The sequence below is a fragment of the Anoplopoma fimbria genome, chromosome 21, assembly GCF_027596085.1.
Source record: "Anoplopoma fimbria isolate UVic2021 breed Golden Eagle Sablefish chromosome 21, Afim_UVic_2022, whole genome shotgun sequence".
In the NCBI taxonomy this organism is placed as follows: domain Eukaryota; kingdom Metazoa; phylum Chordata; class Actinopteri; order Perciformes; family Anoplopomatidae; genus Anoplopoma; species Anoplopoma fimbria.
The window spans coordinates 12,842,448-12,866,101 of NC_072469.1; the positions used below are offsets into that span (position 1 = coordinate 12,842,448).

The 23,654-nt window shown below is 43.9% G+C and overlaps 1 protein-coding gene across 1 annotated transcript in view; it reads left to right on the top strand.

Annotated features, from left to right (window-relative positions):
* Positions 1-22,012, top strand: part of tgfbr1b (transforming growth factor, beta receptor 1 b) — a 56,280-nt gene extending 34,268 nt beyond the window's left edge. Inside the window, exons 7-9 of the mRNA XM_054623345.1 lie at positions 9,024-9,148; positions 9,293-9,423; positions 15,427-22,012. Coding sequence (XP_054479320.1) covers positions 9,024-9,148; positions 9,293-9,423; positions 15,427-15,552 — 382 coding nt within the window. The 3' untranslated portion in view covers positions 15,553-22,012. The remainder of the gene's footprint in view (positions 1-9,023; positions 9,149-9,292; positions 9,424-15,426) is intronic.
* Positions 22,013-23,654: the final 1,642 nt, after the last annotated feature.

The following is a 23,654-nucleotide window of genomic DNA, read 5'->3' on the forward strand; positions in this document are numbered from 1 at the left end:
GAATTGTCCAGTCATGTCTGCTTTTCCCTGTGCCTCTCTGAATTTAGCTTTTAGATCGCTGTTGCACTGCAAGTCAATAAGTTCCATTTGCAACATACTTGGGACACTCTCCACATCAGCTGAGAAGGGGTCAGCAAACAGCTGGAAAGTGTCACAGCGTGCCTTGAAGTCAGCAAAACGCTGATCAAACTCCTGCAGAAGGTTTTCACTAGCACAGGCATATTCACCACCACTGAAGGCTGTGCCCTCCTCCACAAGAGACCTGCATGTTGTGAAATGGCTGAGATATTTTACAGAAAGCTGAGTTTTCCACAATTTCAGTTTAGCGGAGAAGGCTTTCACATTTTCATAAGCTGCAGTGATAAGCTGACCAGGGCCCTGGAGCTTCAGGTTAAGGATGTTCAGCTCCTGTGTTAAGTCCACTAGGAATGCAAGGTCCATAACCCACCCTGGATCATCAGGTTCAGGAACATCCATTCTGTCATCTTCCATGAATTTCTTCACTTCTGCTCTTAAGTCAAAAAATCTCTTCAGGACACTACTAAATGATGTACTTTTACTAAAGTAAAGTACATCACCATATGTTGTAAAAAGGCCCTGAACTGGCGGTGCTGTAAACTCCTGGACCTGATGTAACTGATACATCTCAGGACAACAGACATGACATGCTGCACAGTGCCTGTTGGTGTACGATGCAGTGCAGAACGACTGCTGGATCTGCATTTTCCTCTAACTTTCTTTGAACCAGCGCTACCAGTCGGTCATAGACGGGGCTCCATCCGGGGTAATGCCCACCAGTCTGTTCGCACAGCTCCTGACATACATCCTTGGCTGTGGACACAAACTCAGCAGCTCTTCTGCTTTATCGGGGACTGTTATTGCCGACGGACAGGTGTCGGTATGTGACTGCAGACCACATTAGGCTACATTATTTTCTTACTTTTGTTTTATCTCGCCGCGTACGCATCACTTTGATTTATTTTGTCAGAGAGAGACATATATACGTATAATGTCCCGCTGGGCAGCACCAGGTGTTGTGAACGCAGCGCGCTGGGACGAATGTCCGGGTTTGCCTAATAGAAACGAGGCAGCCAGCCAGGCACGGAAGAGAACTCTCCATGGCAACGCTGCTGTAACTCTCCATGGCAACGCTGCTATTGTCACTGTCACTCATTGAGAATGTTTCTCTGCTTGCATCAAGCCCGGTCGATGTCCAGCCCCGAGAGCCATATACCCCACCGTGATTGGTAGGTTCGTTCAGCTCCGCACACAACACTGTAAAGTGCCATTCATATAAAACTCGCGGGCCACACTAACATTAAACTTTCATATTAAGGTGGGGGCCACAAAATATCGTCTAGCGGGCCGCAATTGGCCCGCGGGCCGCAATTGGCCCGCGGGCCGCGAGTTTGAGACCCTGATCCAGAGTATCTGCTTGAAAATTGGAATACCTCTGCAATGCATTAAGGAAAAAAGCTTTCATTCAAGTTGCTCCCTTTGCCTAAGTTACCTGAATAAATTGTATTCCGTCAAGGATTTATTTCCAGCTGTCTTTTGCGATTACATTAAACAGGCCCTATTGTGCTATTTTCCGGGTGCATATTTTTATCTCAAGTTACAGTTACAACATGTTTACATGCGTTAATGCTCATAATCTGCCTTGTTTTTCTCATCCTGGCTGTCCTGCAGCACCTCTTCTCACCCTCTCTCTGAATTGCTCCGTTGTAGCTCCTCCTTCCAGAAAGCAAAGTCTGCTCTGATTGGTCAGCTAGCCTGCTTTGTTGTGATTGGTCAACGTTTCACATTTCAAAAAACTCTTCCTCCGGAGCTTCAGCTCCATCTCTCTCTTTTCTTGTTTGAGGGCCAAATTAGCCTGAAGGAGTTTTATGTCACTTCCGTAACATTATGACCTCATAATGTTACGGAAGTGAAGGAGAGAATTCAATGGAGCCGTTTCAGGCAGCTCAGGAGTAGTGATTCTGAGGGGGAGGGTAACTCCTTTTAGGCGTGGACTTCAGGTTTGACACTCTATGGACCTTTTACATGTAAAGGTGAAAAAGGGAAAAAGTGGAAAAGCATAATAGGGCCAATTTAATAAATGACTGTAGTTGGTAGGGTCTCCCAAGGCAAAGTGGTCTCGGGGGAGGGGTCAGACTAAGAGCGATTCACCAAACCTCAATGAATCGGACGATACAAGGTTGTGGCACCTCGCCCGGAATAGGGAAACCGGGCACCCTCCTGGAGCCAGACCTGGTAGGGGAGCTCGCCAGCGAGCGTCTGGTGGGCGGGCCCAGCCCGAAAAAGCTACATCGTGCCGCCACCCTGTGGGCCCACCACCCGCAGGGATAGGCATTGGGGTCGGGTGCAATGTGAGCTGGGCGGCAGGCTGGGGCGGAAACCTGGGCGTGCTGACCCCGGCATCACAGACTAGCTCTAGGGACGTGGAATGTCACCTCTCTGGCGGGGAAGGAACCGGAGCTGGTGCGGGAGGTGGAACGCTACCAACTAGATATAGTTGGGCTCACCTCCACGCATAGCACCGGTTCTGGAACCAAACTCCTGGAGAGGGGCTGGACTTTTTCCTTTTCCGGAGTTGCCCAGGGTGAGAGGCGCCGGGCGTGTGTGGGGATACTCACAAGCCCCCGGCTGAGCGCCGCTGTTCTGGAGAACGAGAGGGTCGCCTCTCTGCGACTGGGAATTGCAGGGGGAAAGTCTCTGACTGTTGTTTGTGCCTATGCACCAAACGGCAGTTTGGAGTACGCAGCCTTCTTGGAGTCCTTGGGTGGTGTTCTGGAAAGGGCGCCGACTGGGGACTCCATAGTTCTTCTGGGAGACTTCAACGCTCACATGGGTAACGATGGAGAAACCTGGAGGGGTGTGATTGGGAGGAACGGCCTGCCCGATCTGAACCCGAGTGGTGCTTTGTTGTTGGACTTCTGTGCTAGTCATGGACTGTCCATAACAAACACCATGTTTGAGCATAGGGAGGTTCATAAGTGTACTTGGTACCAGAACACCCTAGGCCAAAGGTCTATGATCGACTTTGTAGTTGTGTCATCAGACCTGCGGCCGTATGTCTTGGACACTCAGGTGAAGAGAGGAGCAGAGCTGTCAACTGATCACCACCTGGTGGTGAGTTGGATCAGGTGGCGGGGGAGGCTGCCGGACAGACCCGGTAAACCCAAACGTGTAGTGAGGGTGAACTGGGAACGTCTGGCTGAGGATCCTGTCCGCAAGGTCTTCAACTCCCACCTCCGGAATAATTTCTCGTGCATCCCGGGGAGGCTGGGGACATGGAATCTGAGTGGGCCATGTTCAAATCCTCCATTGTGGTAGCTGCTGCTAGGAGTTGTGGTCGGAAGGCGATCGGTGCCTGTCGTGGCGGCAATCCAAGAACCCGCTGGTGGACACCAGCGGTGAAGGAGGCCGTCAAGCTGAAGAAGGAGGCCTTTCGGGCTTGGTTGGCCGAGGGTCTCCTGAATCAGCAGGCAGGTACCGGTTGGCCAGAAGGGCTGCAGCTGCGGCGGTTGCTGAGGCAAAAACCCGGGTGTGGGAGGAGTTCGGCGAGGCCATGGAGAAGGAGTTTCGAATGGCCTCAAGGAAGTTCTGGCAAACCGTGAGACGACTCAGAAAGGGGAAACAGGGCTTTTCTCAGGCTGTGCTCAGCAGGGGGAGAACTGCAGACTCGGACTGGGGAAAATGGAGCGGGAGATGGACAGGCGGTTCGGTGCAGTGTCAGCAGTGATGCGGGCGTTGTACCGGACCGTTTTGGTGAAGAAGGAGCTGAGCCGAAAGGCAAAGCTCTCGATTTACCAGTCCATCTACGTTCCAACCCTCACCTATGGTCATGAGCTTTGGGTAGTGACCGAAAGAATGAGATCGCGAATACAAGCGGCCGAAATGAGCTTCCTTCGTAGGGTGGCTGGGCTCAGCCTTAGAGAGAGGGTGAGGAGCTCAGACATCCGGAGGGAGCTCGGAGTAGAGCCGCTGCTCCTTCGCGTCGAAAGGGGCCAGCTGAGGTGGCTCGGGCATCTGATCAGGATGCCTCCTGGACGTCTCCCTTTAGAGGTTTTCCAGGCACGTCCAACTGGTAAGAGGCCCCGGGGTAGACCCAGAATACGCTGGAGAGATTATATATCTCGTCTGGCCTGGGAACGCCTCGGGGTTCCCCAGGAGGAGCTGGAAAGTGTTGCTGGGGAGAAGGACGTCTGGAGGACCCTCCTTAGCTTGCTGCCCCGCGACCCGGCCCCGGATAAGCGGAAGGAGATGGATGGATGGATGGATGTAGTTGGTTTATTTATGCTCGTAGGGCTTCTGTTGCCCTTGCAGTGTCGTTGCAATTGTGGTTGAAACCTTGCACTATAGGTGACAGCAAAACGTAAGAGACTCTTACACTGAGCTGAAATGAAACAAGTGAACACTTGTAAACATACATTAATGCTTACAAACTTATGTCGGCAAATGGAAGGGCTTTTATACAAAAATAAACACTAAAGCTGACAATAAAGGACTTTTTTCCAAAAATCCCAGTTGATTTATTCATCTTTTAATAGGCCTATATTATCCATTTCGGACAAGTATGTTTTGGTTATCGGGAGAGTAAAGCATCTCAGCTACTTTTTGCCACTCGTTGCATTGCTGTGCAGGAAAGCTTCTCGAGTAAAACCATCGGTGTGTCAGCTTACGTAAAACAGGGTAGGATCGGGCTCGATATAGCCAATACGGTTTAAAAAATGCCTTGGTCGGTCCCCATACAAACATTGTAAATCCAACAAAATAATTTTCAAATATAATTGCTAAGTGAAAACTGATAAAGTGCTGCTGTGTAACAGTAACCACACAGATATATTTTCATCGCTCCAGACATCCCTTTCCCTTTGTGTGTCTCTGTCCTCGGGTCTCCTGTTCTATTATGTAGGCCTGTCTAGCTGCAGGGTTGGAAAGCGAGCTGAGCGTTGAGGGCACGGCCAGCCCTCTTCTGCTTCCTCTCCTACAGTGATACAAGCATGGCTTTCATCCCTCTTCTCTCTTTTTCTCTCTCCCTCTTTTTATTTACGATATTTTCCTGCCTGTGTCTTGGCCGGTGGTTTGATGCTGCAGGCGTATTCCAATGCCACTAAATGATTCAGTGAGCCTCGGGTCTGTGAAGACTAAAGCTCTGGCTTTGGCTGAAACCCATGTTACAAATTGATGATTTGATCCCAACCAGTGTATTTTATTTATTTATTAACTTTTTTTACTTATCATAATGCTTAACTGAGAGAGGAGATTCAGTCCAACCGAAAAGTAACTCTTTATTAGACAGTGTGTCATTTTATGGGAAATGTGACTTTCCTTATCTCTGCCAGGAGGATCATGCGGTCGGTCGAGTGAGTGAGTGAGTGAGTAATTGAATGAGTTTGTCCATGGCTAATCTCTCATTCTGCTGCAGCAAACTGCATAATATTTATATTTCAGGCAGTTATGACTGGATGCTCAAGGACCTCTGGTAGTTGCGGCAGCTCACACTTTGTCAAAACAACTTTTATTGTCTGTTTTATACTGCAGTTGTCCGCCTGCTAACTCCTCACTCGCTACTCTAAACTGGGCCACTAGGGTTCGCTAGTAATAACACAGCCGAGTGTCTCAGTGTTAGAGTCCTGATTGGCAAGTGGCACCTTGCATGGTTGCCGTTGTCATCAGTGTATGAATGGGTGTGAATGGGTGAATGATGACATGTTGTGTAAAAGCGCTTTGAGTGGTCGTAGGACTATAAAAGAACTATATATATATAAGTACAGTCCATTTACAATTTTATCTCAGACCCAGGCGGCAACCTCCTGTTTTCTGCTGAGTGAAACTAATGCAGATGTGTCTTTGAACTTGCATTCTCTATACTGGCCATCAGGGGGCAACTCCTCTGGTTGTATAGAAGTCTATGAGAAAATGACTCTACTTCTCTCTTGATTTATTCTCTCAGTAAATATTGCAAACATGAGTTTATGGTCTCAATCTCTAGTCTTGAGTCTTCTTCAATACAGCATGATGTTCATTTAGTAAATTATGGTCCATTTAGAGTCAAATAGACAGCAGGGTATGCTTTAGGGCGGGGCTACTGTGATTGACAGGTTGCTGCCGCCACCAGAGACGTATACGGTGTCTCTACATCACTTTTCTGTATTCCAAACATGGTAATTTCTGTTCATCTGTTGTTAAGGAAACAACATGGGGACGGCCGTAATCCAAGATGGCGACGATGTTTTGGACGGTGTGTTTGTCTAACAGCTAAAGTCATGTCAGTACACACACTGCTGTACTGCTACGAGGGCAGACAGCTCGGTGAGATGAATTATGTGTTTGGCAAGATTGTACGGCGTGTCTTATACGATAACTTAGAGCCGTTTGGCTGCATACATCGCCGCTTGTTTTTGAGTTTGAATGAAGTGTGTTTTCAGCAAATTTAAGCCTGTTGGTGTCTATATGTGGGGGTCAGCCAGCAGTGGTCATTGCAGACACATCTCTGCACTCTGCTGAGTCCACCTTTCTAGTTTATTAAGTCATCTGTTTTAAGCCCCCCTCGATTCTAGTCTGTCCTGCTTTCTGACATTTTGGCAGTTTGCAAATGTAAAGCTGTTTGTATTTGAACAATAACACAATAACACCTTGTGCTGTCTGGAGTAAGAACTTAAAGACCGTCTGCTTCTCCGTTTTCTAGTGAGGGCTGTGTTTGTAGCTACAGAGAAGTCTGAGTGTGTTGTAGATTATTATCTTATCAACTGCATTACACGTATCACCTCCATTTATCCTTTGATTGGAAACCATTGTGAGTCATTCTCAAATGTGAAAAGAAAGAGAAACTCAAGTTTGCTCCCATCAAGATGCTCTCCATTAGTCTGAGTTGGATGGATTCAAAGTAATACACTCTACTTGATAATGTTCAGGCCCTGGTTTTATTCAAACACAATCTTGGATAAAAGCTCAGTGTAGGTCAGCCCCAAAGTAATACACTCTACTTGATAATGTTCAGGCCCTGGTTTTATTCAAACACAATCTTGGATAAAAGCTCAAATCCATTGTGTGTGTTTTTAATACAGATGTAAGTAAAAAACAGCTTTCTATTTAAATTCAATTAACTATTTAAATTCAATTAACATAATTACACATTCTCTGAAGCTTTTTAAAAATAACAAATTGTTCTGTGTTCTCATTTATGCGACGCTGCAGCAGCAGTTTGTTTACCGAGGCCCTCCATTCATTATTTGTTCACCTCTCAGTTCAAGAATTAAATTAAGAGTGGTTCTCTCATGCTCAGAGTGGATCTCCAGTATTCGATAGCACTGTTGAATCCTCCTCTTACAGATCATCAGCCACACAGCAGTGCCCACAGGTTCAGCCCAAATAGAAGCTCTGCAGCCCCCTGCTGTTACATGCCCATGATTCAGTCAGGGCTCTGTGTAATGGCTCCCAATGGGGCACTTTTCAAACTGGAGGCTGTGGAGTCATCCCTCACATCTGTCCTGCTGCCTTCAGATGGCTGCAGGGATTTAGTGAATTGAAGGGATGGATGTTATTCATGTCACGGATAAAGAAGCTGATAATGCCCCAAATAATCACCTGTTTATTCATAGATTGGTACTTATAAATGTGTCCTTTGATTCACAGAGTTTTTGTACATTTGAATTCACTTTAATTAGCATTTTCTCTTTAAGCACTGCTTATCCATTTCAAGTACATTTTGCGTATCTTGACAGAATTAAGAAAGATGTGGTTCCAGTTTTCCTATTGCCATTTAATATTCAAGATAAAATACGTTTTCTAAGAGGGTCCAAGTGTTTTGACACGCCTGAGGATGAACAACGGAAAGAAAAAGGAACACGGGAAGGCGTCAAATCAGATAGAAGAGATTAAAAGATAAGGATTCTTTACTCAGCAGATTTCTTTACAAGAAGAGTGAGGATGATGTCGACAGAAACTGACAGATCTATATGGAAAGTTTGGCTAAAGTCATTCAGTCAGTAGATTTGGTTTAGTTTTTTAAGCTTAAAAAGGTCTGTCAAAATGGATGATATGATCACCTTAGTCTTAAGAAGCTTTTGGCCCAATATCTTACCGTACTAACACCTGAAATCGTCTGAGGCTCACGTTTTGACGTGTTTTTAAAAGGCGAACATGCACCAAAAGCATCCTGAGACGTCTGAAACCGCTTTGACACCTCTATTCCATCCTTGTTTTGATTGTGGAACGCTTTTTTTTCTCCTGCAGGGGAGTATCTGTTTGGAGTGAGCTAAAAGTAATAAAAATGGATTGGAGTGTTTCCCCAGAGGACAATATTTATAATATATATAATGAAATCAACGTCAGCTGTCACTAGGCCTACTTCACGTTAATTCCGTGGTAACTTGATGGGAGACCAGAATAGAACTTTGTTGTGGTTGCCCGATGTCTGTGCTCAGCAAAGATTGTTTATGAGGATAGAGAAGTTTCACTCTGTAACATCTGTATATCTAACTGTACAGTGTGTTTTTGTACTGTAAACAGACTTGCATTTGTATAGCGCCTTTCTAGTCTCCTAGTGCATTACACTCCATGTCATCATGCGAACTGGAAGAGCCGAGGCTCAAACCGCCTATTGGAAGACGACACGCTCAACCTCAGAGCCACAACAACTCCAGTGATACCATACCTAGCATATCTAGTGGATACTTGTGACACCGATTTCACATTGTCTAGTCAGCGATTTAATCTTATCCACTTAATCGTTTTGAACGTGGACCATCATTATTTCTATCAAGTCAAAAAGATGAAGGGGTATCTGCAAAATACAGCAACGTTGCCTAAATAGATACTTTTTCCTTAAATACTGCTGGTTTCTGTGTTGCCGATTGAAATCTGATGCCTGCAGAGTTTAGTACAAGTTGGGTGTTTTTTCCCTTCCTAAGCGTATGTGTTTATTTGAGCAACATATTCCAGGACATAACATCATTTTACTGCCATGGTTCAAAAAATGACGACGTTTGATAACGGTCTCTTATCTTTCTGCTCAGGTATATGGCTCCGGAGGTCCTGGACGACTCCATAAACATGAAACATTTTGAGTCCTTCAAGCGGGCTGACATCTACGCCATGGGCCTGGTCTTCTGGGAGATCGCCAGCCGCTGCTCTATGGGAGGTGAGGATCCAATGACAAGGCTGAACAATGGATGGATAGAACAGAGGAGGAAGATTATGGAGATATTGACACAGCAGTATCTGCATAGATAGAGGGAAGATGCATGAGAGTTTCTTATTTAAAACCTTTCTTTTTTTTTGTCAGGCATCCATGAGGACTACCAGCTGCCCTACTATGACTTGGTTCAGTCCGATCCGTCGGTGGAGGAGATGAGGAAGGTGGTTTGTGAGCAGAAGCTTCGGCCCAACATTCCCAACCGCTGGCAGAGCTGTGAGGTAGGACACAGACTGACTTTGAGTGGCTTTTCATTGTACTTCTTTTTCCCCATAATGGTATCAGTGGTTAGTCTTTAGGCTCCAGTCTACCCATCCATTTCAACCATCTGCATATATATATATGCTACTGCATGTCTGAAAATCACATGAAACATATAAATAATTAAAAATAATTCCAAGAAAAAGAAGAACACATGAACATAGCAGTTGCTTGCCGTCCCCTGCGGTCGGCTCGTCAATAGTGCGGTTCTGTAATATTAGTCCTTCTCAATCACATGAAACACACACAGGTTCCCACAGTCCCCCGAGAGGAAGCAACCACTCAGCTGAGAGGGAGGACAAAGTGTGTGTGTGTGTGTGTGTGTGTGTGTGTGTGTGTGTGTGTGTGTGTGTGTGTGTGTGTGTGTGTGTGTGTGTGTGTGTGTGTGTGTGTGTGTGTGTGTGTGTGTGTGTGTGTGTGTGTGTGTGTGTGTGTGTGTGTGTGTGTTGAATCAGTCTCTGGTTTCTCCGATTTCACTGTACTATACTCTCACACACACACACACAGGCATATTCACGCTGCTACACAGTAAGTGGTATCGGTTTGCTTACTGTGTTGGGAGTCGTAACAATTTAATTTGAGCTTTCAGAATGAAATGTGTGGAGGGTTTGGAGGATGTCCGTCAATACTTCTAAATGCTATCCTTTTACTTTTATTATCATCTGTAGTGTTTTTTTCGCATTCAGACAGATCTATTTTGTACCGTTGTGAAAACATCTCCTTCATACAACTGTATTTAGTCAAGATTCCCTCAAAAATGTAGTTTTAAATAGATTACACTTGAAAACATCATGATAGTGTCATAATTTACGTTCGTCTCACTTTTACTTATGAAGCATCATAATGTTACTCTAATGCAACCTCCTTAAGGTAGCTCTTAGCTAGCAGGACTGTGCAGACCAACGGTTGCTAGCGGCTATTGCTAACTAGCTCTCCTCCTGCCGATTGCAACAAGGAGAGTTTTGTTCACAATGTAGCATTATCAAGGAATCAAATAGGGGGGAACAAATGTTGTGTAATGTTAGTTTGCACATGTGCACAAGATCGTGCAGGAGGCTTTGGATTGTGTGTGTGACAGTTGCCACGTGTTGTTGTTGTTGTTGTTCTTGTGTAGCGTAAATGAGCTGATAAATGATGTGAATAAGTGATATTGGTTTGCTGATACCTGATCCAGCTTTATAAACGCTATCGAGGGATTTCCGATACTGGTTTCAGTATGGGAACAACTCTACAAGTAAGCAAACCTCAGAGACACAGAGGAACTGATTGTTCTGTTGTTGGGGTGAGATACTTTATCTGCCACTGACTACAGACCATCACTTGTGGCTAATTGTAGACATCTATTTGATAGGGTCCAGTGTAGGTCAGCCCCAGCTCTGCTCCTCAGCTGCTCCCCAAAACAAGTCAGTGTTTGTCTCCAAAATCACCGGTGGCCTCCCACTGTAGCTGTAGTGAATCTGTATCTCCTAGTGCGCTACCTTGTGCTTCACCTGAGCCCGGCCAAGCAGCCCTTACTTTGTGCTTCTCCGTGTTCAAGGCAGGTTCAGGGAGTTATATTTACATTTTTTTTACATGCACACAACATTATTAATTTGTGCTCTCAGTTCCAGGTAGTTGTGTCTTCTACAGTCAGTTAGGTAGGAGCACTGGGAGTGTTAGCGGCAGGTTAACCGCTGTGTTTTGTCATTGAGGCACCTAAGGATATTAAATAAATTATTCAACATTTATAGAATTAGCTCATTACATTTGTCCCCTAAACATGTATATTTATTTTACATGTTGTTGTATGAAGTAAAAATGTTGCACACTTGTAGCCACAAGGCACCTGAATATTTCAGTGTGTGTTATTTGTTGTATGCACAAATACTAAACGATGCATGATAGATCCAGCTCCAGTCAGACAGGACCACACAGTCTCCACCTCTCGGCTGCTCAAACCAGACGTCTTTTTAGACACAGACTCTCTCATAAGCAGCCAACTGTGCCGCCCACACAAACTTCTTGAAGCTGTTATATCAGAACTCACATTCTGTTGTGTCGTGTTGACATCAGCCACCTTTTGTCTCGCTGCATCCAGACAGCTGTGATATTTGTGGATCTGGAATGAATCCATCTTCCTATGGCGGTAAAAAAAATAATCTTTATTTGTCTTCCATTTTAATACTCATGCCTGGTTTTTGTACCACAACAGTCATGTTTCGTCACCTCTGCCCCAAAGAGAATCCTGAGGGATCCTCCTTCTCGACGTGGGCTGACAAGACCTTTCTGAGCCAAGGGCAGCGTGTTGATTTAAACCGCACCTGTGCTCTGTTTCTCTGCCAAGCCAGCTTAGCAACATCATACTATGATGTTTAATGAAACCAAAGGAGGCCTTATTGCCCTCAATGTGAAGGTTATTATCCATCTCAGTGGAATCTCAATAGAGACCTGATGAAAAGCGGAAGCACCATGTTCTGTCTTTCAATCTGTAATCTAAAAAAGCAAGTGTAAACAAAGTTTCAGTCAAACCGGAACAAACAGGACCACAATGAGCACAATGAACCATTCTGCAGCAGTGATGAATATGCAGACAGACAAACGGGTTAAGCAAGCTGATACTAGCCAGCCTCCTTTTAAGATGTAAGACCAGCTCATCTATTATAATCATAAAAGGACGATGAAGAGTGGTGTGGCTCTCTACCTACCTCCTGAATATTTGACCAAAGTGAAAGAACCACATAATTTGGCGGTTATGACTTTGCCTTTTAATTTCTTTCGAACAGTATCGGCTATAGTGGTGTGTTGATTTACTCGTTTCTGCTGCATATTGTTCGTTCACAAAAAAACGAACTTAATCTTAATGAGCTACCGGACTTTATCAAGGGTGTAGAAGAAGTACAAACTGTGCCTGTCATGATATCGATATCGTGTACCAAATGTAGTAACATTTCAACAAGGAAGAACTCTGTAAAGTGCAAGCAGTAACGCCTTATTATCTCTACACATAGACATAACTTTCATAGTCAATTTGTACTAGACACGCTGTGCAGCAGACCAATTCATTTTTTATTAATCGATCATGTCGCGATCAAGAAAACAAAGGGACAAACCCAATCTCATAACTGATGCTACTTGCTGGAGGACATTATAGATTTGTGAGCAGTATTAATGATTGAAGGTAGTTTTGTTATATTTTATTACATTTTTCATCAACTACATCAACAATCAACTAAGTGAGCCTGACTTCGGGCCAGCCCCTTTCACTTTAAACAGCAGGTGGCAAGTAAGACAAGGTTCAACAGTAACAGTAGCATGGTTGCCATTGGCACCTTTGATGCCATTAATGGCATCCACTGTTTAACATATAGAAGACAAAGACAGCATCAGCCAAACGTGGACCCCAAAATGAATATGCTCAATAGATGAATAGTGTTTATTATTAATATTCTAATGCTACATGATGTGGCGTGGGCTATCCCATTCTCTTCAGCTATATGCGAGAGAGGATTTAGCTGACTAAGCTGCCAATTTCGGTTTCTCTGATAAAGCTTTTATTGTTCTATGTCACGCTTTCATCATTAAGCTGACGTGTAAGTTCATAGTATTGCAGTTACTCAAAGTATAAGGTGATTAAAGATGGCACTATATTTTCAGCTTTGGCTGATGGCAATCACTTTTAAAAGTCAGTGTTGAGCTCTGCTTCAGGAGCGTTTATTCATTGACGAGTTAACTGTACACACACTGCACTGCTGTGTTCACAGCTGTAACGTTTCTGCTGACTTCACACTCACCGTCACACACACTCACACATTTTAGTTTAAAAAACATCTAAAAAAAGACATATCCCTGATGCTCAGAGAACTAGGTGCTGGTTCCGTTCAAGATCAGAAGGAACCATGTAAAAGGTATGGTTGCCGTTCCAGAATTGTTTCACTCCCTCTGCTCTCCCTCCCTTCACTCCCTACATTGTGCAACCACCCGTAAAACTATTATTTTCCCATATGGGTCCTTGTGACCAAATGAGACTCCATGGGATCTAAAGTGGGTCTATTTGAGGATCTTTGACAGAAAAAAAAAAACACCTCCCTAGTTTAAGAACCACTCATTCGATCCCAGTCTGGTAGAGGTGTTGCTCCGTGTTGCCATTTAAGGCATTCCCAGGAAGAAACGTTTTTTTCTTCAGTTGGCTCGCCATAAATCAGGATGACTTGTTAAAGCAAATGGAAGCGGCATCTGAAAGCATTTGAATCTGAAAGCCTCGACATAAGAAATGAGCTTCAGCTAGCTCTGCTGAAGGAGACAGTTGTATTGTAAAGTGTGTGTGTGTGTGTGTGTGTGTGTGTGTGTGTGTGTGTGTGCGTGTGTGCGGCAGATTACGTGTCCGTGGCAGTGTAGAGTTGGCACTAATCCACTTGATGAATGGAGGACTGGAATGTGTCCTCCGCCTTTAATAAGCACTCCAGGAAGTTGCCTAGCTGGAGAGCTGGTGTCTCAGCAGACAGACGCTGTGAGAGACATACACAGACATGTTGACTCATACATACCAAATGCTGTTTACAGCCCCAGCAAGGCAGACATGAAGGAATTAGAGTAAACTCTGGAGGCTCGCACCCAGTTTCAAAGGCAATTTTTGTTGGAAGTCACCGCTTAAGTGACACAAAGGGAAAGACTTTCTTTTGAAAAAGGGTGTTTGCTGTGTGAAGGTTTTTCTATAAAAGCATGATCAGTGTCAGGTTGAGGTGTCTGGAAAACAGCTAATAAAAAAAACTGATGAAAATGAAATCATTTTATTTACACCAAATTCACACCTTGGCATCAAACTTTGAAGTTTGGGTTCAGAAATGTTGTATCTTGAGCCACAAGACTTTAGTCCTAATGGTTTATACCAACGGCTTATTAAAAAAAAGTCTATAGAAGCAATTCTGTCAAGAATGAATTGAGAAAAACCTTACAGTTCACACCAAAATGGATTGTTGTACCAAAATATTGATCCATCTATAATTTAATGTGAAAACTGTAAAGAAAAGTATGTAAAGGTTGTGTGGTGCTCACCTCAAATGTCCTGGTTTTACCGGTGAGTAAGAAGGCAACAAAACTGTTTTCCAGTTATTAAGAGTCATTTATGGACACAAAAACACCATAGGTACTGAAAATGGTAAATACTGGGCTATCCCTAGGTCAGCAGATGCATCTTTCTCTGCTCGGTCGTCTAGGAACTAAAGTTGTCTCCTCATCTTATAGATTCTCTTTGCCTGTATTGCCTGCTTTCTCAAATCCCTGAGAAAATGGATATTACAGTGAATTTTAAAACCCTCCAGGATCGTCAATTCTTAGGCACATGAGTGTTTTCTGATGCAGATCAGCTGAAACTTAAAGGGCCCAGTTAACTTGTACAGAATCACCACTTCCCCCATGGAAGACAGAGCCAAGAAAGTAATGAGACAAATGTAGAATCCTGTGGAACCTAGGAAAAGCAGCTAATGATAAACCAGTTAAATATGTTAATCTAGTTCAGTAAAACCAAGACAGACAAGTAGCTACATTTAAGCCGGCTTTCCGCCAAGAGACGCATGGTGATTTTAGTCCGGGGACTCATTTCTAGGAAATAAAAGGTTTCTTTAGCCGTTATCCTAGCGTTCTAGAGACGAGACTGACGAGGGTTCTGTGTGTGTCCAGTCCAGGGGTGGTCATTCCCACAAACCCCACCCTGAAAGTTCCTGTACTGTCAGAAAGTACTACCCCATGACCAGGGCCTTTTTGGGTGGGAAAATGTCCCAGAGCATCTCATTGGTCTTTATCAACATCCCTATCACAAGCTTACAAAACAGCCCAGGTTTAGCCCAGTGCTAGACTGCAAATCAGTTTTCAACAAGTCCTCAACTGTCTTATTTTATACGTACAACAGCAGATAAGTGTATTCCTTAGACGTGGGACTATCCCAACATCATGTTTTATTGAACTTTTGTCTCCTCTCTCCTCTGCAGGCCTTGCGGGTGATGGCGAAGATAATGAGGGAATGCTGGTATGCCAACAGCGCCGCCCGACTCACCGCTCTCCGGATCAAGAAAACCCTGTCTCAGCTCAGCCAACAGGAGGGAATCAAGATGTAGACATAACTACCAAACACACACACACAGAGACACACACACACACACACACACACAGACACGCACACACCTCTGACTGGTATCCATATCGTTAGCATTATGATCTTCATCACCATCATTTACTTTGAAGAGAAGCGAAGACTTCTCTTCCCCTTGTGCTCTTATTTTTTATTTTTCTCTCATCGTGTTTCATTCATTGACAAACTGCTGAGTCATGCACCTGGAAGCGAGGAGCCGTGTGTGTACGTGTTTGTGTTGCGCTGGGCTGTCGTACACACACATGAACGGCTGGATGGACGGATCAAACGACGGATGGTCACGCCTAACATCCACCTCCTCACGATGTCTCCGAAAGACCCATCAGGATTCAAGCCCCGCCTCCACCACTCATCACCCAGAAAAAAACGACACACGCTGTTTACCCTATCAGGTAAACAGAAGGCCAGCTGGGCTGCTGGGAATTCACCTGGGAGGTTTCTGAGCTGCCGGAGCTTTCACTCTCATCGCCTCACATCTTCATCATTACTCCCCACCTACTCCCATTTGTATATTTGCATTTCATTCAGAGAGCTGAGCTGCTCTTCAGTAGGGCTGCAAAGTGCTCATTTACATCTTTGAATAGTGTTGTGAATCATTGGTGAAAGTCCTCTTATTAGAAACACAAAATGTGTTAAAAACCAAATGAAACTAGTTGTGTTATTAGATGAATTATTAGAGTCCTCGTTACTGAGAGGGATTCACTCACATAGTGGTGAGTAAAGCATTTTAAAGGAATGGGCAGTTCACCAGTTTGTCATTTATTTGGGTTCTAATCTAAAGTCAAGCAGGCATTTTTCTTTTGAAAAAATTATTTCCATTATGCAAACGTATACTTTTGCACATTTGGTTCAACGCTGCTTTGTGAACACAGAGGGTTGGAGATCTGTTCTCGGCCGCTGGTCTCCTGCTATAAAAAGGGAGTAACAGAACGAGCTCCGACACAATTTCCCCTCAATCTCCGAGCCAACGGTGACCAGTCAGATCGGTAGAATTTTTTTCCGGGACGATTGGACATAGAAAAGGTTTTTCGATGTAAAGCGGTTTGCAGCCCTACTCTTTGAGTCGTGTTCCAGTAGCATCAGTAACTGAAGCTTGGACCCTGGGGGTTACGGGACAGGTCCGTAAACCCCCCCTCTGTTGGTCTTCAGCTGTTCATCTAGTCGAGTTGTGAGCAGAATCTTTCATCTCTGCAACAAAAAAAAAATTCTTCATTTGTTACTGTTATATATCCCGTCTCCCTCCCTTTGGTCAGGGAGTCGGACAGGTCAGTTTAATTTATTGTTTTTTTTTTTTTATTTCTTTCTGGTGTCAGGGGTTATTTTTTTATTTTTTGCAAAACGAAACTGGACATGATGACCTCATTCTTTGTTTTTTTGGGCAAACATGCTGCAACATATGCAATATACAGTAGATAAATGTGTCTATTTTCTATACTCGGCTCTGCTAAACCATAAACAGCAAGAACAACAACAACAGGACAACAATCAGCTGCCATCATGCCTTCCAAAGCCAGCTGCAACCGGAAAGTGCCAGCGCTTTAACAACCCAAACTCCTCTCATGTCGGCTGCTGTGGAGTGTTCTTTGCTTTGGCGCGTATGCAGCTCTGTCTGTGCGTGTGTGTGTGTGTGTGTGTGTGTGTGTGTGTGTGCGTGTCCGAGGAAGGAGCCATACCTGAGCGTACAGCGAGCTCGTACTATGCACACCCCAAGAAGAAGGGACGTAATGCAAGGAGGGACACACACACACCGCCGTTGCAGCACCCACAAGCCAGCCGACTCTCTGGTGCCATTTTGTCAAACCCCCCCCACCCCCACCTGAACATCCGATCACCTCAGCAACAACTCATCGTACAGCTTCTCCTCCCAGCAGAACTGAGCCTGGAAACCGAGCTCCAGCACCTCGACCTGTGTTTAGTTTGAAAATACGATGCCACCGAAAAGCCTCCATGCAGCTTTTTGAAAAATACACACAAAGACTTTGATGTTGCCCTATAAATGTAAACTCTTGGATCTCAGATTATTTGTTCTTCTCCCGCGCCAATGCGAATCCACCTTTTTAAGCATTTCCTTCTTTGTAGGATAATCAACAACGATGAGGTACATTCATTAAAAAATATAGCAAACGGAGATTTACTAAGCCATAGATTTTCCAGGTTATGTGTTTTATTTTTTTCTTCTTTTTTTGTTGTGGCAAAGGACTTTTTCTACTAGAATGTACATTCACTCAAAAGAAAAAGATAAAAAAAACACACGTAAAAAGGACAATTTTGTCATTTCAGCTTAGAAAGCCTTAAGGGACCAACACATAAGAGTCAGGATCTGATCTTATTATGTTTTTCTTTATTGTTGTTTTTTTAATGAAAAAATTATATATATATATGAATTAATTGCTATGATAAAGTTTGTGTCATTATCCTATCTAAAGGACAAAAAAATGTATGTAGCACCTGATTTAAGTTTGTTTCAGTCAAGTGTTCGTCCTGTTGCCTAAATTGCCATACACCTAAACCCATTCAGTCTTATTTAACAGATTGGCTTGTCCGACTTCCACCAAAAGCACTTGTCTTTTAACACACAAGTCCAATTGGATTCAGTCTCTGATTGTTCAGTAATAAGTGCACTTCTGAACCACCGTGGGGGGGGTTTACCTGTGTGGCAATTTGAATGTTGGTGTGGTCGGCCTCCCATTGTTTTGTTTTGTTTTTCTTTATGGAAACATGATGTATTGATGTGCTGCTACTTTGTTGTTCCGCCTCGCTCTCCCCGTTGAGGCGAAAGCTTCCGTTGGATGTAAACCCTCAGATCGCCCTGAATCTGATCATCCTGTGCCATGTTGCTCCGACACGAATCCAGCCCCTCGTCAGTTGGAGGGGAGCCTCTCTCCAACATCCACTGAAGTCAGTCAGCCGCTCTAGTGTTCATTTATAAGCAAAACGCTGCTGCCCCCGTGGATGTGGTACCCTCTATACAATACGTATTTTCAAGAGTACGGAGGGGGTCAGGGAAAAGACATCCAATTACGTTTGAGCTGGTGATTTGTTCCGGCCCGTATCTTAACTGTAAATGTAAAAACAAATGTTATCATATGTCAAAGAATACAAAGTTCACCTGTAGAGCATTTAAGTCCCAGGTAATGTCACCGATCACCAGTCCGAGAAACCTCAGTGCCCATTTCTTTGCAGGCAGCACTTCTTTTGTTCACAATTCATGGTTTCTCGCAGCCCATCTGAAATTTATGGGGGGGGGAAAAACTTTGTGCTTCAGTTCATTACCATTTTAAAGCAGCACTGAATTAAAACAAAACCCCTCCAGATCAAATTGAAACAAACAAAAAATGTTGCATATCTATTTTCCTGAAAATACCATAATCAGTGATTCTCTCGTCTTTCTTTAAGAGAATTTTGACTTTTATGAGACAACCCCAACGAAGAGCAGACAAGTTGTGATGGACCCAACGTGTACTTCCACTGTGAATGAAGTGTTCTTTAAATGTGTAGAAACGGTCAGCGGTGGCAGCATTGGGGACATTATTGTAAATATCTTGCAGGGTTAACAAAAGAACAACGCTGTCCTGATGTTTGAAGAAGTGAATATTGCTGCTACCTGAAATACAGATAGGGTGACGAACTATGCTGAACTTAATGTTAAATGTGTACAAAAGTGGCCAAACTAGTAGAGAAAACTGGGGCCAAGGATTGATCCGACTAAGCCATGTGGGGTTGGGGGGGCGGGGCCTGCTGGGCCTCTTGTATGTGTATTCCATCAGCAATGTCATCCTCTGGGACATTAGCAACAACATTAGCTCAACAACACCTCTGGTTTGCCTCTACTAGGACAACTTCATTCTGTCTTAAAGTCACCAGCAGCCTTGTACTTTTTTCTTTTTCAGAAACCCAGGATGACTTAACTGTAAAAAAGAAAAAAAAAAAAATGTGTTTGCACCCAGCGGTTTTTCTCTCGTGGTCTTTAAAAAGCAACCTCGATGCTATCTTGCCTTTTTTTTCTCTCGTCATTCCATGTTCTCTAATTGACTTAACAGATGTCAACTCGCTACAAGGGCCACACCTCACAGCAGCCGGCTTCATACCGGGTGAACCAACCTCACATCCATCCTGCCTTCTTTTTATCTCTATAAACTGGCATCTTTAGGCTGTTTGAAACCAAACCAGTGCGTTCCACGCGATGAATCTTACAAATGGGGATAACATCGAAATAGAAACGCCGTAGCACTCGGCTCCCTGTAATTATACACTAGAGCAGGGTCTATTTGATCCTAAGTACAAAACTTTAAGTTGCTAACGATATTAAATGTCTATCCTGGGCACTGTAGTCGCACCGAACTACATTTGTACAGAGCCTGTTCCAAGAGGAAGACAAAACTTTGTAAAATGGAAAAACGTTTTTAATTCTCAAGCTTGAAGTCTTCAGCCCAAACTGACATCACTGGAGGGCATTTATCAGACTTCACATAGCCCCTAAAGGCTCTATACTACTTATCCCCAAATCAATAGAAACACTTTGATTTGAGTATAATTGGTGGACTTTATGTTCAACCTCTGCTTGTCCAGAGAGCTTGTTGGATGCCAAAATATGCGTCCTTTCCAAAAAAAACACCACTTGGACAAAGACGGTAAACACCTTGTTGACTGTCCGACGGTGTGCTCTGTTATCTCCATGTGTAAGCCATTGTTCGAGTCTTCTCCTCCTGGACGTATATGACAGACGGAGCCGGGCGACATGTCTTATGCAGGTTATTTGGGTTTGGCAAACGTTTTTTTCGGTTAGGTGTTTAGATTACTCTGGGGGGCGTGGCCTATTTTAGAATGTCGCACAGAGAACCGGCTGTACCTCGTCTCTGAGAATCCTACCTTGCCTTCTCTCTCCTCCGCCAGGGTTACAGAGGGATAGGGAGCCCACTGTTCACTGTTGATATGCAGCCAACGTGCAATTTCAAACCTCGGTTCAACGTCAACACGGCTGAACTCAGCAGCGATGTGGCTGAGCCTTTTAGTGACTCAAACCCAAACCAGTGAGTTCGTCAGGTCCGGTCCAATATGCAGCCTTTCTCATGCTTTATTCTTCACGCCCAGTGAAGGTAGACGTTTTTTTGTCCTCTGCTCAGTGTGCGATGATGGAGGGCCGAAACAGGGACGGTAACATAAACTATGCCAGCAGCTCTACGGCTCCAAACCACGCACTGACAAATTCCCACAGCTGTGAATGTACCGAGTCTCCAACCGATCCGAGCACAACTCGAAGGTCGACGCGACAACTTGGCGAGCATGCAAACACCCCGGGTCCTATCGCGTCTCTCTCTCGTTATGCAACGTCCGGGACGACCGTGCTCAGTCCCTCTGGATCACACAGGTCCACCAGGCCTACCTATGCTAGCACCATCCACACACTGTGACGAGGAGCGCGTCCCGGCCAAAGGATCATCATGTTCTCTCTTCAAGGTTAGCCCTCCATCGACTCAGAGACCGTCAACCGGTGGATGTGACGGGTGGTTTGGGTCACCAAAGGGTTTCAGTTTTCCCGCTCTGGTCCGATGATCCGGCGTGGGCCCTCCGTGGCAACACGGGTAGTAGCAAGAAAGCTTTATCATGTTTTATTTGGTGCCTAAGTTTGACGAGACTTCTTTTTTTGCCGTTCACCACGAATGACTAGACCGCATGAGATTGTGTATCTGCATTACCTGCTTTATAGATGTCATCCAAAAGCTGAGAAGAATCTTAAAGAAAAAAGAAGCATAATTAACATATTAAAAAGGTCACTTAATCGAAAAGAAAATACCTCCTTTCAAAGACCAATGTGTTTTACCTCACTGTGTATATATTCTCAATTTGTTTACTCCGAGTTTGCAATTTATCTTTCTCTTTTGTTTCTATGAAATGCTTAAAAAAAAAAAAAAGTTGAAGAGAATAATTGTTTGTGTTCTTTTCAACGGTACTTTTTTTTTGTCAGATGGCATTGTATTGTGTTTGTGTTGTACCCAAGCAGTATACTCTTCTCCTTTTCCATGCTCTGTGTATGACCCGTCGGTCGTGTTCTGCGTGAGCTGTACAGTCAAAGCGCTTTACAAATGTCCAAGCCCCCTCTTCTGAGCTCTGGTACAAATGCCTTGTTCAATATGTTCTTTTATGTTTCATGAAAAAAAAAAAAAAAAAAAAAAAAAAAAAGAGTCAAGGTGGAGGTGAGGGGAGGGAATGCAACGCGAAAAAAAAAACCTTGACAACCGCTGAACCCTCCTCACCTGGACCCTCTTGCATTTCTAAACATATTATAATCTTGACTTTTTTATATATAGTGTGTACAGATGATTATGAATGAGAGATCAACATAGGAACTAGAGGATTGACACTTATGTTAACTTCTAACATAGCTGGAGTAGAAAATGGTGTGAATAAAGAAACAAAGTTTCACTACAGAATGAGTGTCTGTCTGATTTATTTGTTTAGCCACAACCGACGTTGAACTAGTCCTTTTAAAGGGCAGGGTCTGCTTATGATAAAACATAAACTTTATAGTGTGTATTGAGTAAAAATCCTGAATTCAAAATGTTAAAAGTAAAGGTACAGAAGTAGCTAAATGTACTGTAAGTATCAAAAGTAAAAGTAGTCAGCAAGAAAAACCAAAAAATTTAATTAAAGAAAATATTCTGTTTTTATCACTAACAAATACAGGAAAAGTAGCCAATTTTATGTTTTTTCTACTTCTGGGTAGATTAGTAGCAAAGTAGGCTACTGTATTATATAAGTATATGTGTTTCTATGTAAAGAAAAGTACAATTAGTCCTCTGAGATGTAGTTGAGCATAAGTATAAAAAAGAAAGAAAACAGAAATAGTCAAGTAAAGTCCAGCTTGTCAAAGTTATACTAACAGGTGCTACATTCAAGATTGAGAGCATTTCTATTGCCTCTCAAAGGCTCTCAACATGGCAACGGCTAACAGTGCTTACAGCGCTAACAACAACAACAGTACTGACGGAGCTGACCGTGTTCACCTGAGGGGGAACTGTAAGGTTGGTGCCTCGCTTCCGCAACGTTCCTGTCAGTATGGACGACGTCATCAGCTGTAACCCCTGTATTCGAGCAGTGCAGAGCGGCGGCCAATGGCTAACCTGTGGGTAACGCTAACATGCACTCAAAGCACGCACGGCCGGCTATGTTCACCAAAGCTAAGCTAAGAGAGGCTCTGATAACAACACACACACAGATGACGGACTTAATTCTCTGCTCGGGTTGACATTTCTCCTCTATATTACATATAAATTCATAATGAAAAGTTGTTTGATGCCATATAAATGCTCTGAATATTGGAGGACCTTTAAACAGGAGGTAAGGGCAGGTCAACAGGTCTTTACAGTTTGATTGGGAGAACACAAGTATGTCCTGCGCTGTGAGTAGCCAGGTTCAACTTGATGTCATGCAACTGTATCGGAGTGAGCAGAAGAAGGTATTTATGATGGACTATGGCAGCATCAGTGCTATCGTCGATCAGGGGAAGAGCGACGTGAGGGATTTGCAGGCCGACATAGAACACAGACTTGATAATGTTCAGTCAACACTGACACCGGACACCAGGGTTTATCTCCATGTGGTTTTAGGACTCAGAAACACAGGAGACATGGTTGTTTTTGGCACACCCCTTACACACAGAGAGAACGACATCATCTGTCAAGAAGAGGTGGAGGGTTTTCACTATTCGCTGAAGAGGATGAAACAAGATATTTCAGGTCTTATTCATGTCCTCTTCATTTGATCTATTTTTACCTCTTTGTTGCTATTTCTGTACTTCTCTCCGGTTTTTTGTCCACCTCCCTATCCGCCCAAATTTTCCTCATCGTTTCACTCACTTTTTCTCTGGATTTGCATGATATCACACATCGAAGCAGTGTCAGCCAACAGAAACAAGTAAAGGCTGGTTACTGGTAAAAGCCCAGTAAAGGCTATATCCTTGACTTTCTTGGCTAACATGGTAAATAAAGTATAAAGTCCATTTCCACAGCACTAATACCTACCACTCTGCTGCTATCACTGTCTTTTTAAATAGAAAATACAGTTCTT